The following is a 13,707-nucleotide window of genomic DNA, read 5'->3' on the forward strand; positions in this document are numbered from 1 at the left end:
CACTCTAATCTCTTTGACTTGAAAACACTAAACATTATATGAATTTTTTATTTTTGTCTCATGTCTTTCTCACTAATCTATCTTTTTGTTGCAGGTTTTTAATCAGATGGTTCTCATCTTCCACTTGAATATGTACTTTGTGTGTTCTATAAAAGTATGTCTATCTAATTTTCCACTCATTTTCTCTGTTTTTAAGCCATTTGAACATTTTTTTATATGATATGCAGGTTTTTCAGATCTGAGTTTGATATACATGTTTTTCAGATCTGGATCAGACTTTGGAAGACCTATGGAAATTCTTCTCGGAAGTCTTCTAAAATATAATGCGCTAGAAGACTTCCCAGGAAGTCTTCTAGACGACTTCCAGGAAGTCTTCTAGACGACTTCCAGGAAGTCTTCTGGCGGGGTCTTCTTCCATATCAAGTGGAGGCTAAGCTTGTCTTTGTAGAGGAATGATCTATAATAGTTTTGTTTGTGGCCTGTTTTGTGATTTGCATGTGTACTCCTTTAGTTGTGATTTTTTTTTTATAGATTTGAAGAGATATTAATGAAAAATTTTGGTAAATATGTTCATTTTCCACAATATTATCTTGCCAAAATTACTTGACATAATTGAAGTTATTGATACAACTTCAATATCAAAACACAAAAACACAAAAAATCAGTCACATTTATTACAAGTAAGGGAGAAGAATTCTCAAGAAAACTTAGTCAAATTCACAAAATATAAAACATTACATAAGTTCAAAGGTAGAACACTTTCATTAGATACATAAGTAAAAAGTATATCTTATTATCTGAGAAGACACATTAAACCATGTTAGTTGATATTCTTGAAGTTACTTAACAATTTTGAAAATTAAATAAACATATCTTAAAGTTAATTAACAAATTTACAAAAACTAACGTAGAAGACTTCCACGGAAGTCTTCTCAATTAGTTAGAAACTTTACTAAGCATGAATGTTGGTAACCTCATAAATATCACCAATTAAGTTATAAATTTCATTCAGTATCCCCAATATTGACTAATATACATGAATTAACAAAAAAAAAAATTTAAAGTCTTTATAGTTTTAGAGAAAATGAAAGTTTATTAAACATTGACGCAGACGACTTCCACGGAGGTCGTCTGGTAGACTTCTAGGAAGTCGTCCATTAAGGTTAGTTTTGCAATTGATTTTTAACCTAGACGACTTACATGGAAGTCGTCCATCTTTGTTTTTAAAAAAAAAACTCGAGACGACTTACATGTAAGTCGTCTCGGGAAAACAGGTTAGTTATGCATTTGACCGGATTGTGTCAGAAATTTGACTTTTTCTAGACGACTTACACGTAAGTCGTCCAATAGAAAATTAAAAAATCAATATTTTGTTATACCTAGACGACTTCCATGTAAGTCGTCTCAGGTTAGTTTTGCAGTTGAAAAATAAAACAAAAATATGTTTTTTTTCTAGACGACTTATACGAAAGTCGTCCGTCCGACGACTTACATGGAAGTCGTCCAAGATAAGCAAGGTTTGACCAGAATCTCGGAATAAAATCATGGACGACTTCAATGTAAGTCGTCGGACGGACGATTTCCGATTTCCGTGTAAGTCGTCTAGAAAAAAATAGTTTTTTTTGTTTTATTTTTCAATTGCAAAACTAATCTGAGACGACTTCCATGTAAGTTGTCTAGGTATAACAAAATATTGATTTTTTAATTTTCTACTGGACGACTTACGTGTAAGTCATCCACGAAAAGTCAAATTTATGACACAATCCGGTTAAATGCAAAACTAACATGTTTACCCTATACGACTTACATGGAAGTCGTCTCAAATTTTTTTTAACAAACAAAGCCAGACGACTTACTTGAACAGATCTGGGAAAAAAAGCTGATTTCATAGTTTCAACCAGTGAGATAACTTGTTTAGCACACAAAAGTCTTCTCCAAACACTGAGAATCTCAAACAAAAGTGATCCACCAAGAATAGTAAGCTTCAATGGCTTTATGAACCATAAAAAATTTAGAATCAAAATCTTGGGTTTTTTCCGATGAATATGGAGAGAAAGTAAAGATGTGTTGTTTTTAGTTCATAAGAATTGAGAAAGAAAGAGTGTAAATCGATTTTTAGGTGCATTAAGAGCTTCAAATTGGTTTGTTCATAGTGGTTGGTGTATTGATGACAATGACAATATTGTGAATACTTGAAGAAGATGAGGGTGATAGAGTAAAATATGCATTTTCAAAAAAAAAAAAAAAAAAAATTCAAAAAAAAAAAAAAAAAAAAGTGATGGCATTTTTGTGAATAATCTGAACTTTGGGGATGAAAGATGCAAGTCAAAGTTCCAAAAAAAACATGGATTAGTTTTGTGTTTGATTTTAAATTTTGAGTCATATTTGCAAAAACTCCAAAATATATTTATAATTATATAACCAGTATTATAACACAAGATCATTATTTTACCAATTTTTTAAAAAAATAATCGTATAATATATATGTTAATTTATAATAATTCATATTTTTTATAAAAACATATATGCATAATTTTATTTATATGAAAATTAAAATAAATAGTTTATTTTTAAAGGATGTAAATATGAAAGAAAATAGTCCATCTTTTAACTTATTTCTCATTGGTGAAAAAAGTCATTTTAGTGTTTTATTATTTATTAATAATATTTTTTAACCCGTGGTAGAAAATATTATGTTATGTACAGTGATTCAAACAAACACTTTAGTTGACAAATATTAAATTTATAAAATAACATAGGAAAGTTGTATTAATGTTTTGCTATATAAATATATGTGGTATCAATTTAGGATATTTTAAAGTCTTACCATAACAATTGTTACCTTATAAAATCAATCATGAATAATTATAATATTTAACATATTACCATAAATAAGTTCCCCCAGATTTATTTTTATAAATATTAGTTTTTTAGACTTAAAAATATTGTAATTGTATTAATTATAGTGTATAGTTTTTAAAATGTTTTCACCTAGAAGCAAGTTGAGTCCAACTTTGTGCTTCTGTTTTAATAATATTGATAACTTTTTGAATTAAAGATTAGGCAGAGAGAGTTAGTAGCATTAGTTGACCTAAATGCATTGAAATCACAAGCGTATTGGTAAAAATTCTTCCAACCAATGTCAATTTGAAATCTCCGTTAATCTCTTATACTCTAGACCACACTGCGTGAGTATCCTTGTTATAGAAAATTTATAAGTTTACCTCTTGCATTTCTCTAACATTCGAGAGGCCAGAGGCGGAGGTAGTAAAAAAGTAGAAGGATTAGCAGACTCCACTATTTTTTAATTTATTGTTATTTTTAAAATTGTATCGACTCCACTAAAAAAAGAAAATTTGACTCGCTAAAAACACAACCCCACAAAAATAAATAAAAAACATAACAAATTAAAGATAAAATTTAATTATATAAATAATATATTTAAAAATTTTATTTGTTAAACATTGGATTTATATTAACTTTAACCTAAAATCCAATAAACATGTGTTTTATCTTAAATGTTAATTACATATTTGTATTAAGCCTACATTGTATTAGGCCCAAATAATCAATATTAGAAAAAAATTAAATAATAAATGAGTGAATTTTTTGAAAAAAAGGTTGTACTTCTTATCGACGAATTCACAATACGGCGAGAACTCTCATGCTCCACAGCAATTTTTTTGATAAATTTTAGGTTAGTTTTCCACATTTTGTGTTATACTCTCCACTTTTGCTTATATTATTTTACTGAATCAGAAATGATCATAATTCATCAATTCAATAAAAACGTTTAGTGTTTATGTTCATCTGGATATCTTTAACAATTAATTTTATATCTAGAAGAAGAATAGTCTTTTAAATTTATCAGATAACTTATGGATAAGTTTTTAAGTCTGAAAAGAAAAATCTATCAACGGATGATAGTTTCTAAAACATGAATAAAAATCGTCAAAATCATATTTGTTTCTAAAACATTAATAATCAGTTTTTAAATAATTGTCCTACTTATTTGTTCTATCAAAAAAATATTTGAAAATGTAATAGATAAAACTGTGCTAAACAAATTTCAGGCTATATGTGATTGTAAAGTACAGTTATAGTTTTTCGTTGGTTTGTTAATTATGCTTTTGAAAAACATTTCTGACCCAGGTATAAAACATTACTGGCTCCACCACTGCCGGAGGCGGTGTCCAACTTTTCGGAAGAGCAAACGTCGTTTATTTTTAAGGTGAGAGCAAAGGCGATTTGGTTATTCATATGAACAAACATAAATGTTATTTTTAGCATAAATTATTACAAAAATGGTCATTACTGGCATAAAATTTCACTACTGTTTTTGTTCTTAGTAACTGGAAGAGGACACTTGGTCCTACTGTACTACACTCAAAAGCTTTTTATGTCATCTGTTGATTAACATTAAGGAAACCAAAGGTTCAAGAGTTTTACAAACTTCCGACACAAGCCATAACAGCACTACACAAAATGAATTAGCCTAAACGGACTGGACCACCTGCATCCAGAACCCACGACAACAACCGGAGCCTCTAGCTCAGGTGGTATAGGAACCTCGACTGGGGTGCCCGCCATCTCGAGTTCGAGCCCCGGCCACTGCGGTATTCAAATACGGGCCGCAGCGTTCCAGGAGCCAACGCGTGGAGAGCCGTTTGGCCGCCCACGCGGCTAGTCTGCGCTCTCGATGTACGGGTGCCAATGTACGGGTTATATCGCCCTGTTGGCTATCGCCCTGTCGATGAGTGGCAGGACACCTGGGTTATCAAAAAAAAAAAAAAAAAAAAGAACCCACGACAACTAATACTAGCCAAAAACAGAGCACTACACACTATCCGTACTCAACAACTCGTAAAAGTTCTTATAGTAACCCCTTGAAGAGGGAGGGATTATCTCACTGTCGAAGATGTGCTTGAGCCACACTGGACACTCAAAAGCCATGTGATCCCCCATTAATTATACCATCCATATTTGGTACGTTCACGTTAATAAGAAACTGCGACCACGGCCTCCTTGCGTTTGCGCATTTTTTCTCGCTCAATGCTTCAAGTCTTCAACAAACGCGCCTATGATCTGCTGCTGCGACTCGAGCATCATCTGACAATGCTTGAGCTCCATCTCCATTCTCGTCTTCTCCATCTCCATCTTCGACTCCTCCACGCTCACAAACATCTCCGTCAACATCTTCACCGAAGACACAACTTCATTAATCGGGTCAGACTCATTCATCTGCTCGTGCTTTAACCTAGAAGACGATCCATATCCATTGGAGACACCTGGATAGCTCCCGTCCTTCCAGGTATAACCGTTGACCCTCCTAGAGTTTTGGATTCTCGGGTTGAATCGTTCCCTCTCATCATCATCATAATCCATCTCTGGAGAGAAATTGTTATTGAAGTTCTTGGCTTTAAACCCATGAGAAGCGAAACTCCGATCACCATACGACTTCAATGGAAATCCACCACCGCTGCTGCTAAACTCGCCTGAAGAAAGCTTCCCATGAGAACCCCTAAGCCTAGTTGCCTTGGGGGCTAACAAAATCTCATCATCAGAATCAGCATTGAACTTTTGATGTCCATTGTATCTCCTTTTCGATCCAAACCCACCTCCTGAATCGTGATCTGAATCAAACTCAGGTTTAAAACCACCGTACATTCTCATCTGACTCTTAACCCTAGATCTAACCCCAAACCCGTCACGAGGCGTACTCACCAAGGATCTCTTCGATCTAACCCTAAATCCATCCACACCGTTACTCTCGTTCTCGCGATCCACATCCTGATCGTTCGGTTCAACGGCCGTGGAAGTCACCGACGCAAACTCCATAGCATCCAAAACAGGGAACAGATCCCACGAGGAAGAGAACTTGCCTGGTTTGGTAAGACTACGCTGCTTCTCGCCGCGGTAACGTTTCCGGAGCTTCTCGATCTTGTGCCGGCATTGGGTGGCTGTTTTCGCCGGACCTCCAAAGGTAGGCAACGACGCGGCCACGTCGTCCCAGTCAGCCGCACGGAGGTTCCCACGGCGGAGGGCGAACCACTTGTCTTTGTAGGCATTGACGAGCGCGGCGGTCTCCTCGTCGGTCCAGCACGGAGGCGGGACTCTCCTGGTAGTGGTGGTGTGGAAGGATCGATGGCGGTGGCGACGGGGGACTCGTCATCGGGGGTTGACATGCCGGTGGCAAAGAAGAAATTAGGGTTAGGAGAAAGAGCGGTGCGTTAAGGATGATAAAAGAGGCGGAAGAGAGGCGTAGGTTAGAAAAATTGGGGGAGGAGGTGGCCGGTTTGAGATTGTGCTAAATTGCACCGCGTAGTGATGACGTGTGCGCACTCGACGCACCTCCTCCATCGCCGCCGTATACGTTTAACAGACCATATCTACCGGTTCAGTATATACCAACGGTTTGGTTTAAGTCATTTGGTTTTTTTCTTAGTATATTCATTCAATTTGTTACATGAAATTAGTTTGGTTGGATCCGGTTTAATTTCTTCGATTTTGAGATTATACTAAGCCATATATATATTTTCATTTAAAACGGCCAAAAATCAAAGAAATTCTACCGTAGTTTTTTTATGCACAATAAAAAAGGAGATATTATAAACTTTCAAATCAAATAAGAAAAACATTGTTCGGTTCTTCACGTTCACGAACCGGATTCTTCTTGTTCTTGGCCAGATTTCATTCTCCGTACGGTTAACGACACCGGTTTCTCCAGCACAGAGACATTAACGCTGTTCCAAACATCGGTTCTTGTTGGTAAACCGGCAATCCTCTCAGCAACCTCCATGTCTTCTGGCAGAACAGAGCCGAACACAGTGTAAGATTGCTTCCATTCGTGGTGGTTTGCTAGACTGATAAAGAACTCTGGACCCGAGCCGACCCACCCAACAGAACCACGGCTTATGGTTGGGCAATGCTCGGTTGGGATCGGCGTGAACATGTTTCCCTCTGGCTGGAGTATTCCTTGAATCATGGCGTATGGTGGACCATAGGGAGCCTGCAGGAACATGAAGAAAGGATGATACATACCAAGCAAAATATCTCTGTTCGTATAGAGAATAAAAAGTGTGCAGCAATAAGGTATGAACAAGTTTAAACCGGAAAATGAACCAAATAGATGACATCATAACACAAGAATCAATATTCGTAGTGTGAGAACAGATCCTAAGCTCCTTACTGATATTTAGCAGGCAAATTTGTGAAAGGTTTCTTACGTTGTTAATATGATTGCCTTGTGAGTCCCAATATGATCCTCGATTCTCAGCCCGCTGAAACTGGCAGCCGGCGCAGTGGCGCATAGTTAACAAACTAAGAATGTAGTATACTGAGTGAGGAGCGCACTCAGGGTGAAGCTGCAACAAAAGTTAACCTTCCACGTCAAATTTGAAACTCTAAACAAAAAAAATGAAACCTTTCCCTGAAGTAAAACGGCATTAAACAAAAACACTTACTTTGACATGAAGTACACCGTGTTCCGTCTCAAAACCAACAATGCCCTGACAGAAACAAAGTAGCTAATCAGTAAAATCCGAGAACACTATTTGTTTTCATGAAAATCATCACCTGACACATTAATTTCACAGATTAGAAGGAAATTGCGAACAAAGTGAAAGTATATCTTATGAAATCGAAGGAACAGAGCAGTTTTTAGCATCTAATCAGGTAGACAAATCAAAAATACAAAACAAAACAGGCTTAGTAACTTCGTGGAGTAGTCAATCTTTGAGGAAACTGTGAACACAATTAAAGTATAGTGTCGTGAAATCTGATGAAACTTATTGCTTCCAGCATTTAAAAGATGCATCAACTTTGAATGTGGGTATCAACGGAAGTAAGTTTTATAGTCATGATACACATATATACTACCTGGCCTTGTCCGAATATCAGCCCAGATGTCCACATCACTTTCTGCCCACCTTCCTGTCGATCAGGGACCAAAACATCATTTTGCTTCTTCAACCAACACTGCACAAAGAAGAAACAGAAGGAATAAACTTACTAAAAGTCAATCTCTGTAACTTAAACCTATGGCAAGTGTCTTTTGAGCATTTCCTAATCACTAGTTTCTTCTTCTTTAGACAACTTGACGCTCAAGTAAGCATTTTATCGAACACTTAGGCGGCATGATCCAAGAACACTTAAAACAAAGCACAGTTGGATACGATCACAAGGGATCACAGACTCACCTCTCCGAACTTGAACCCGCAAGCCTCTTTGTCCCCGCAGAAGACCCATGAATCGCACAAACAAGGTCCGTGGTTGCCGCTGCACATAACTTTACACGCCTTGCAACACTCATCAGACGAATTAAACTTGAAATCCGTCCCCCACTTCACCGCCGAACCCCACAGCTCCAGATTATCTACTCCACGGCAACACCCTCCGCCACCATCTACTCGGGAGTGATCTTGCGACCGGACAGCAGAATCGAGTGCGTGGTCTTGGGGACGGAGAAGAGTAGAGAAGACAGCGTAGACGACAAGACACGAGATCAGACCGATGAAAAGGAGCGCGGCGGCGGTAAAACGGCCAGGATCTCCGTCGTTTAATCGACGGGGCATGGCCGGAGTAGAGCCCGAGGGTTGGTTGACTTTTGTGAGGAAGATGCGAAAGCGAAGAGGATAGAGAAGTGAGGTTTCATGTGAGATTGAAAATACGAGAATCAATCAATAATGATGAAGAGATTGGTTGGTGAGTCAACTCGTGCGGCTGCCTCTCTGGAACCTTTGAACTATCATGGAAGATTGTGATCTCCATTTTTTTGTTTTCTTTTTGTCTTCTTTCGGAAGTTTCCCCAACTCTTACGTCAGTTTGAAGTAATCAAAACACTGTCGTTTTAGAATTCCTTTTTGGGTTGAAAATTCCACTGATATATATATATATATATATATATATATATATATATATGTACCATTGGTTTGACCATATAAAATATGTACCATCATCATTGGTTGCTGTCAATTATGGGTCTGCACCACGGACCTGACCCGTAAAAGACTGTCGCCGGACGATATTGGGACGAGGTTTTCTGGATCCGCAAATTTGTGGGGCCTCACGGGACGGGTCTTTGCGGGACTGGGCCTTTTGCGGGATGGGCCGAAACGGGTCATGCGGGATTACATGGACCCGCATATTTTTTTTTTCATTTCTTATTTTACCTAGAAAACGAGAAAGAAAGTGAGAAAAAAACAATTCTTGTGACTTTTCCCCCAGAAAACATAAGGAGTTCCGGCGATGACGATTCGAGCTCCGGTGATGATGATTCGAGCTCCGGCGATGACAACTCCATCTCCAGCGATGACGATTCGAGTTCTTGTGGTGTTTTGATTTGGTTTTCTCTTTTTATTATACACAACTATGAATTGCTTTATTACAATGTGATATTTCTTGTTTAAGTTGATTGGTTTTGTTATCAATACTGTGAAGTGGTATTTTTCTTAAATTAAAAAAAAAATTCGTTACAATGGTGTTGTTTAGGAGAAAAGTTAGTTGTATATCACGTCACTTGTATAATTTGGCAAAGTGATTCACAATTTTTTTTGCAATCCAAATAATTAAAAAGAGAGATGGTTTGATGTAGACATATAACACTTGACCCAAATTATTACAAAGACAACAACTCAATCAGATTCAAGCTTAACAAAAGCTTATGCTGATAATAAAAGAAGGCTTTTAACTCAAAAACGCAAGCACAAACGGAGCTTTGTGGCATTGATTTTGATAAGACTTTAGTGAAACTTAATGAGCTCTCTTCAACTCTCTTACACAACTTTTCTACTTGAACATTCATGAAAGAAGATGTAACATGCGGTTTGATAAGAAGGCGTCCCGCGGGACGGCCCGTAAAGACCTATATATTCTGTGGTACGGGTTTGGACCGGTATTTTGAAGACCGCAGCCCACGCCGGACATGCCCTCTGTGACCCGCTCGACGACTAACCCGCCGCGGTACGGGACGGAACAGGATGGGTAAACCTGTTTGACATCTCTATGGTTGGTAGTTTGAATTAGTGCAAGAAGCAGCCGGTTCCAAACTAGTGTAAGAGTTACCATAAACATAAGATAGTTTTACTTTAATTTGTTATTTATAATAGATGAATGCTGTATTTGTGGAATTTCTCTTAATTCAGTGGTTTAATTTGAGGGTTCGTCAATGTTTATATATTAGTTTCGAGTTCAAGAGAAAGAAATTTATGAATATTAATGAAGACAAAATGTACAAATATCTGCAGCATCGTGTAAGTATCACTACAAGAAAACACGTTAGTTGCAAGGGAAAATTGCATCGTAATTCCGTTGCAAATCCCTTATTGCGAGGGTTTTGCGAGAAACCACGTTCCCTCGCAAATCGCTCGTCGCAAATGAAAATCACTCGCAAAACGCTCACAAATTTGCGATGGAGATAAATTCCTTGCAAATTTGCAACGGAAATGTGTTTCTTGCAAAATTGCGACGGAACAGATTTCCTCGCAAACATTTGCAACGGTTTAGTTGTTCCTCGCAAATTTGCAATTAACTATTTCGTCGCAATTTTGCAAGGATTGTTTTCCTCACAAATTTGCAATTAAGAGTTCCGTCGCAATTTTGCAAGGGTGTTATTTCGTTGCAAAATTGCGAGGCTTGTTCCGTCGCAAGTTTGCAAGTCATTTGCGAGTACTTGTTTTTTCTTGCAGAATTTGAAATTTTATAAATTGTTATATATTTATAAAATTCTGAAGAAAATTAAATAGTTAACGAAAATATTACTGAAATAGAAAGAAATTCAAGAGTCATTACACAAACACATACAAAGAAGTTTCAAGTCATTTGAAAGAGATAGAAAACAAACTAAATAGCATCAGATTCATCATCATCACCAGAACCAGAAGACGCTTCAGACTGGAGAATGTCGGCCACGGTAGGGTCTTTGCTAGCGAGATGACGAACAATCTTGTACAGCTTCGAAATTTCATTTCCCTGGCTCTCAATCTTTTGAGCTTGGTCATAGATGATCTTCTTCAAAGATGGGTCTTCAGTACTGCTAGAAGGAAACGAAGCAGGAACAGGTCCTAAAGATGTATTTAGAGAACCCACTCCATACAGTCGTCCCTTTTTGCGGGGAGCGATCTGCATAAAAAATCAGAAAAGGATCAATATCAAAGAAGACTTAAAAAAATTTGAGATTGAGAGCCGTAATAATTTACCTCACAATAGATCTTGTTCTTTTCCGCTGAAGAGAGGCCACTAGAACCAGTGCTCTCGGGATCATTACTAGAAGCCTGAGATAACTCCTGAAGTTTAGATGTCACATCATTGTAGAACTGCTGAGATTTGCCGTCAACAAAAGAACCATCCGGGTTTCGTTTAGTGATCTCGAGAACCCCAAGCAAGTCTGGAATAGAACATCCAGTTTGCTCAGCCTACAATTTAAAAGATTAGGTTAAACCATAAAAATGATATCACAACTTAGATAAAATAGGCAATTTCAGATCACAACTTGAATTAACTAAGATAAGAAAAACAAGAACTTACAATCACTCGTGCACGGGCCCTGAAGGAAGTCTGACCTGAACGATGCTTAGATGGTCCATGTCCATCAGGGTCAGAGTAACGAGCTGCCCGACTGTTACAACTCCGGACTTCAGATTCTGGATCTAACCAATAAGCAACAAGACCACCCCAAACATTTGGGTCAAACCACAAAGGCATAGCTGCATCGCCTTTTTCCGCCATTTACTCTTCCACCGACTAACTTGGCGAGTCAACTGGAGTTTCAATTTAGCCTCGAAAGAGTTGCGAACGAGGATTGTTATACCGGAATCCCAATGATACATTTGCTGACACAACAAAAAGGCAAATTAATAGACATTCATGAACATAAAATTAATTTTTTACAAATTTTAAAATTCAAGAAAATTAAATGAATTACCGCAAAGGATTCAAACCAACGTCTCACAACATCCCCGGGGGTTTGCTTCCAATTAGCATGCGGTTCTTTGAAATCTCTTTCAAAGATTTGACGGACCGATGCAGCAACGCTTACATCGTCATCAAACCTATGACATGAAATTCAAGGCAATTGAGAGAATTATATTATAAAAATATAAAAATATTAAAATTAGTTACAATGAATTAAAATTAAAAAGCTTACCAAAGCGTATTTGAAGGGCGATCTGGATGCAGGTGAGGAAGACGATCATGTCCCGGACTAGCCAAAATCAAATTGATTGACATTAAATCTGCCGCCGGGTCTGGGGCGGGAGCAGCAGGAGCTGGGGCGGGAGCTGCAGGAGCTGGGGCGGGAGCTGGAGGAGCTGGGGTGGGAGCTGGAAGGGAAGCTTGCGTCTGGCTATTAGGAACAGCCAAACACTCGGCCATCTGGGAATTAGAAGAACTACCCGGATTGGTATGACGGGATGAACTCTTCTTACTACCAGCAGATAGATAGCGGCTATAATCATTTCCTGACATCTGCAAAGAAATTAACCAAACCTAAATAGTTAAAACCCTAACCAAACACAGAATCATCACAAATCGATAACCTAAACTGATAATCAAAACCTAAACCGATAATCAAAACCTAAACTGATAATTAAACTTAAACATAAACCAAAATTTGTAACCTTTCAAAGAAACAGAGCCGGTTCGAGATAATGAGGGTGGAAGTGTAAGACCCGATCCCGGCCGACTAGGCCGCGGTCGATGCCTTACGTTGCTCGGTCTATACACTGACCGAACCTCTAAAAATTTTGCCCTTTATTTAAAAATATCTCCCATAAGCGAGAGCTAACTCAGATCTTAGCTCAAGACTACCTTAGTCATTCCCTAGCTTAGATCATTTCAACTTATGCACAGCGGAATAACATCTATCATCCATTGGACTACATCCAATCTAACACCTGTTTGGTCAGATCACCTCAGCTACTGGTCAGTAAACACAACTGCCAGCTAGCTCCAAGGTCGATCATGAACCTAGACCAAGTCATACAATCAGAGGTTCCATTCCCCTAGTCCACTCTATCTAGAACAAAGCAAGAGTTACTAGATCATACCTTAGCCACATCTACAGAGCTTGTTAGCTCATCGGCCCAGCTGCTCTAGCTGAATGAACTCGTAAACCAGCTGATCGAGCTGTCACACTCGAACTGAGCTAAGACCGAGCTATGGCCAGCTGCCATATACTGCGTTCAGCTCCTTTACACATAAAACAACTCCCCTAGGTACTTAGTCATTCAGCCAACCATCCCCACTGACTTAAGTAACCCTTGAGAAGTCTTCAAACAGCTAAGGACATGCATTTGGCCCTTCCCGGCTCATGCTTCATTCAACATCCTTTAGCTTATCAGCTTATGACACCAAGTCCAGCTCATGGATTAACAATGTCAAGTCCTCTCATGGACTAGTAATGCCCATCAGATCCTAAGTCAATCAACCAACCACCCCCCACATGACCCAGAACTGATGAGTCTTCACACATACCTAACCGGCCATGGAACCATGCCCCAACGAAGCCGATCAGTCCTGCTCTTACAACCGGTGCATCTTTTGATCAATCAGATCAGACACCTTGATCCATCATCTATGGATCAGGCCGTCCATCCTTACCCATGATCAGATCACACACGGCCTTCCTTGAGTAATAACACCAAGATCAGTACTTATGGTCCACGCCACCAAGTACAAGCTAGACTCTTTCTTATGGCTCATAGCCAATGC

At 38.3% G+C, this 13,707-nt stretch overlaps 2 protein-coding genes across 2 annotated transcripts; both read right to left on the reverse strand.

Moving 5' to 3' along the window:
• Window positions 1-4,381: 4,381 nt before the first annotated feature.
• Window positions 4,382-6,218, reverse strand: LOC111208827 (protein FIP2-like). The gene is made up of 2 exons (XM_022708350.2): window positions 4,804-6,218; window positions 4,382-4,526 (listed from the first exon to the last, which is right to left on the reverse strand). Exon 1 carries the CDS (start codon window positions 5,836-5,838, stop codon window positions 5,050-5,052), a length of 789 nt encoding a protein of 262 aa, XP_022564071.1. The 5' UTR covers window positions 5,839-6,218; the 3' UTR covers window positions 4,382-4,526; window positions 4,804-5,049.
• A 295-nt stretch (window positions 6,219-6,513) lies between these two features.
• LOC111208826 lies at window positions 6,514-8,785 on the reverse strand. Its single transcript, XM_022708349.2, has 5 exons — window positions 8,199-8,785; window positions 7,879-7,977; window positions 7,464-7,508; window positions 7,227-7,364; window positions 6,514-7,009 (listed from the first exon to the last, which is right to left on the reverse strand). Exons 1-5 carry the CDS (start codon window positions 8,571-8,573, stop codon window positions 6,656-6,658), a joined length of 1,011 nt encoding a protein of 336 aa, XP_022564070.1. The 5' UTR covers window positions 8,574-8,785; the 3' UTR covers window positions 6,514-6,655.
• Between the last annotated feature and the right edge of the window lie 4,922 nt (window positions 8,786-13,707).

Source organism: Brassica napus, chromosome C8 (assembly GCF_020379485.1).
Source record: "Brassica napus cultivar Da-Ae chromosome C8, Da-Ae, whole genome shotgun sequence".
Lineage (NCBI taxonomy): Eukaryota > Viridiplantae > Streptophyta > Magnoliopsida > Brassicales > Brassicaceae > Brassica > Brassica napus.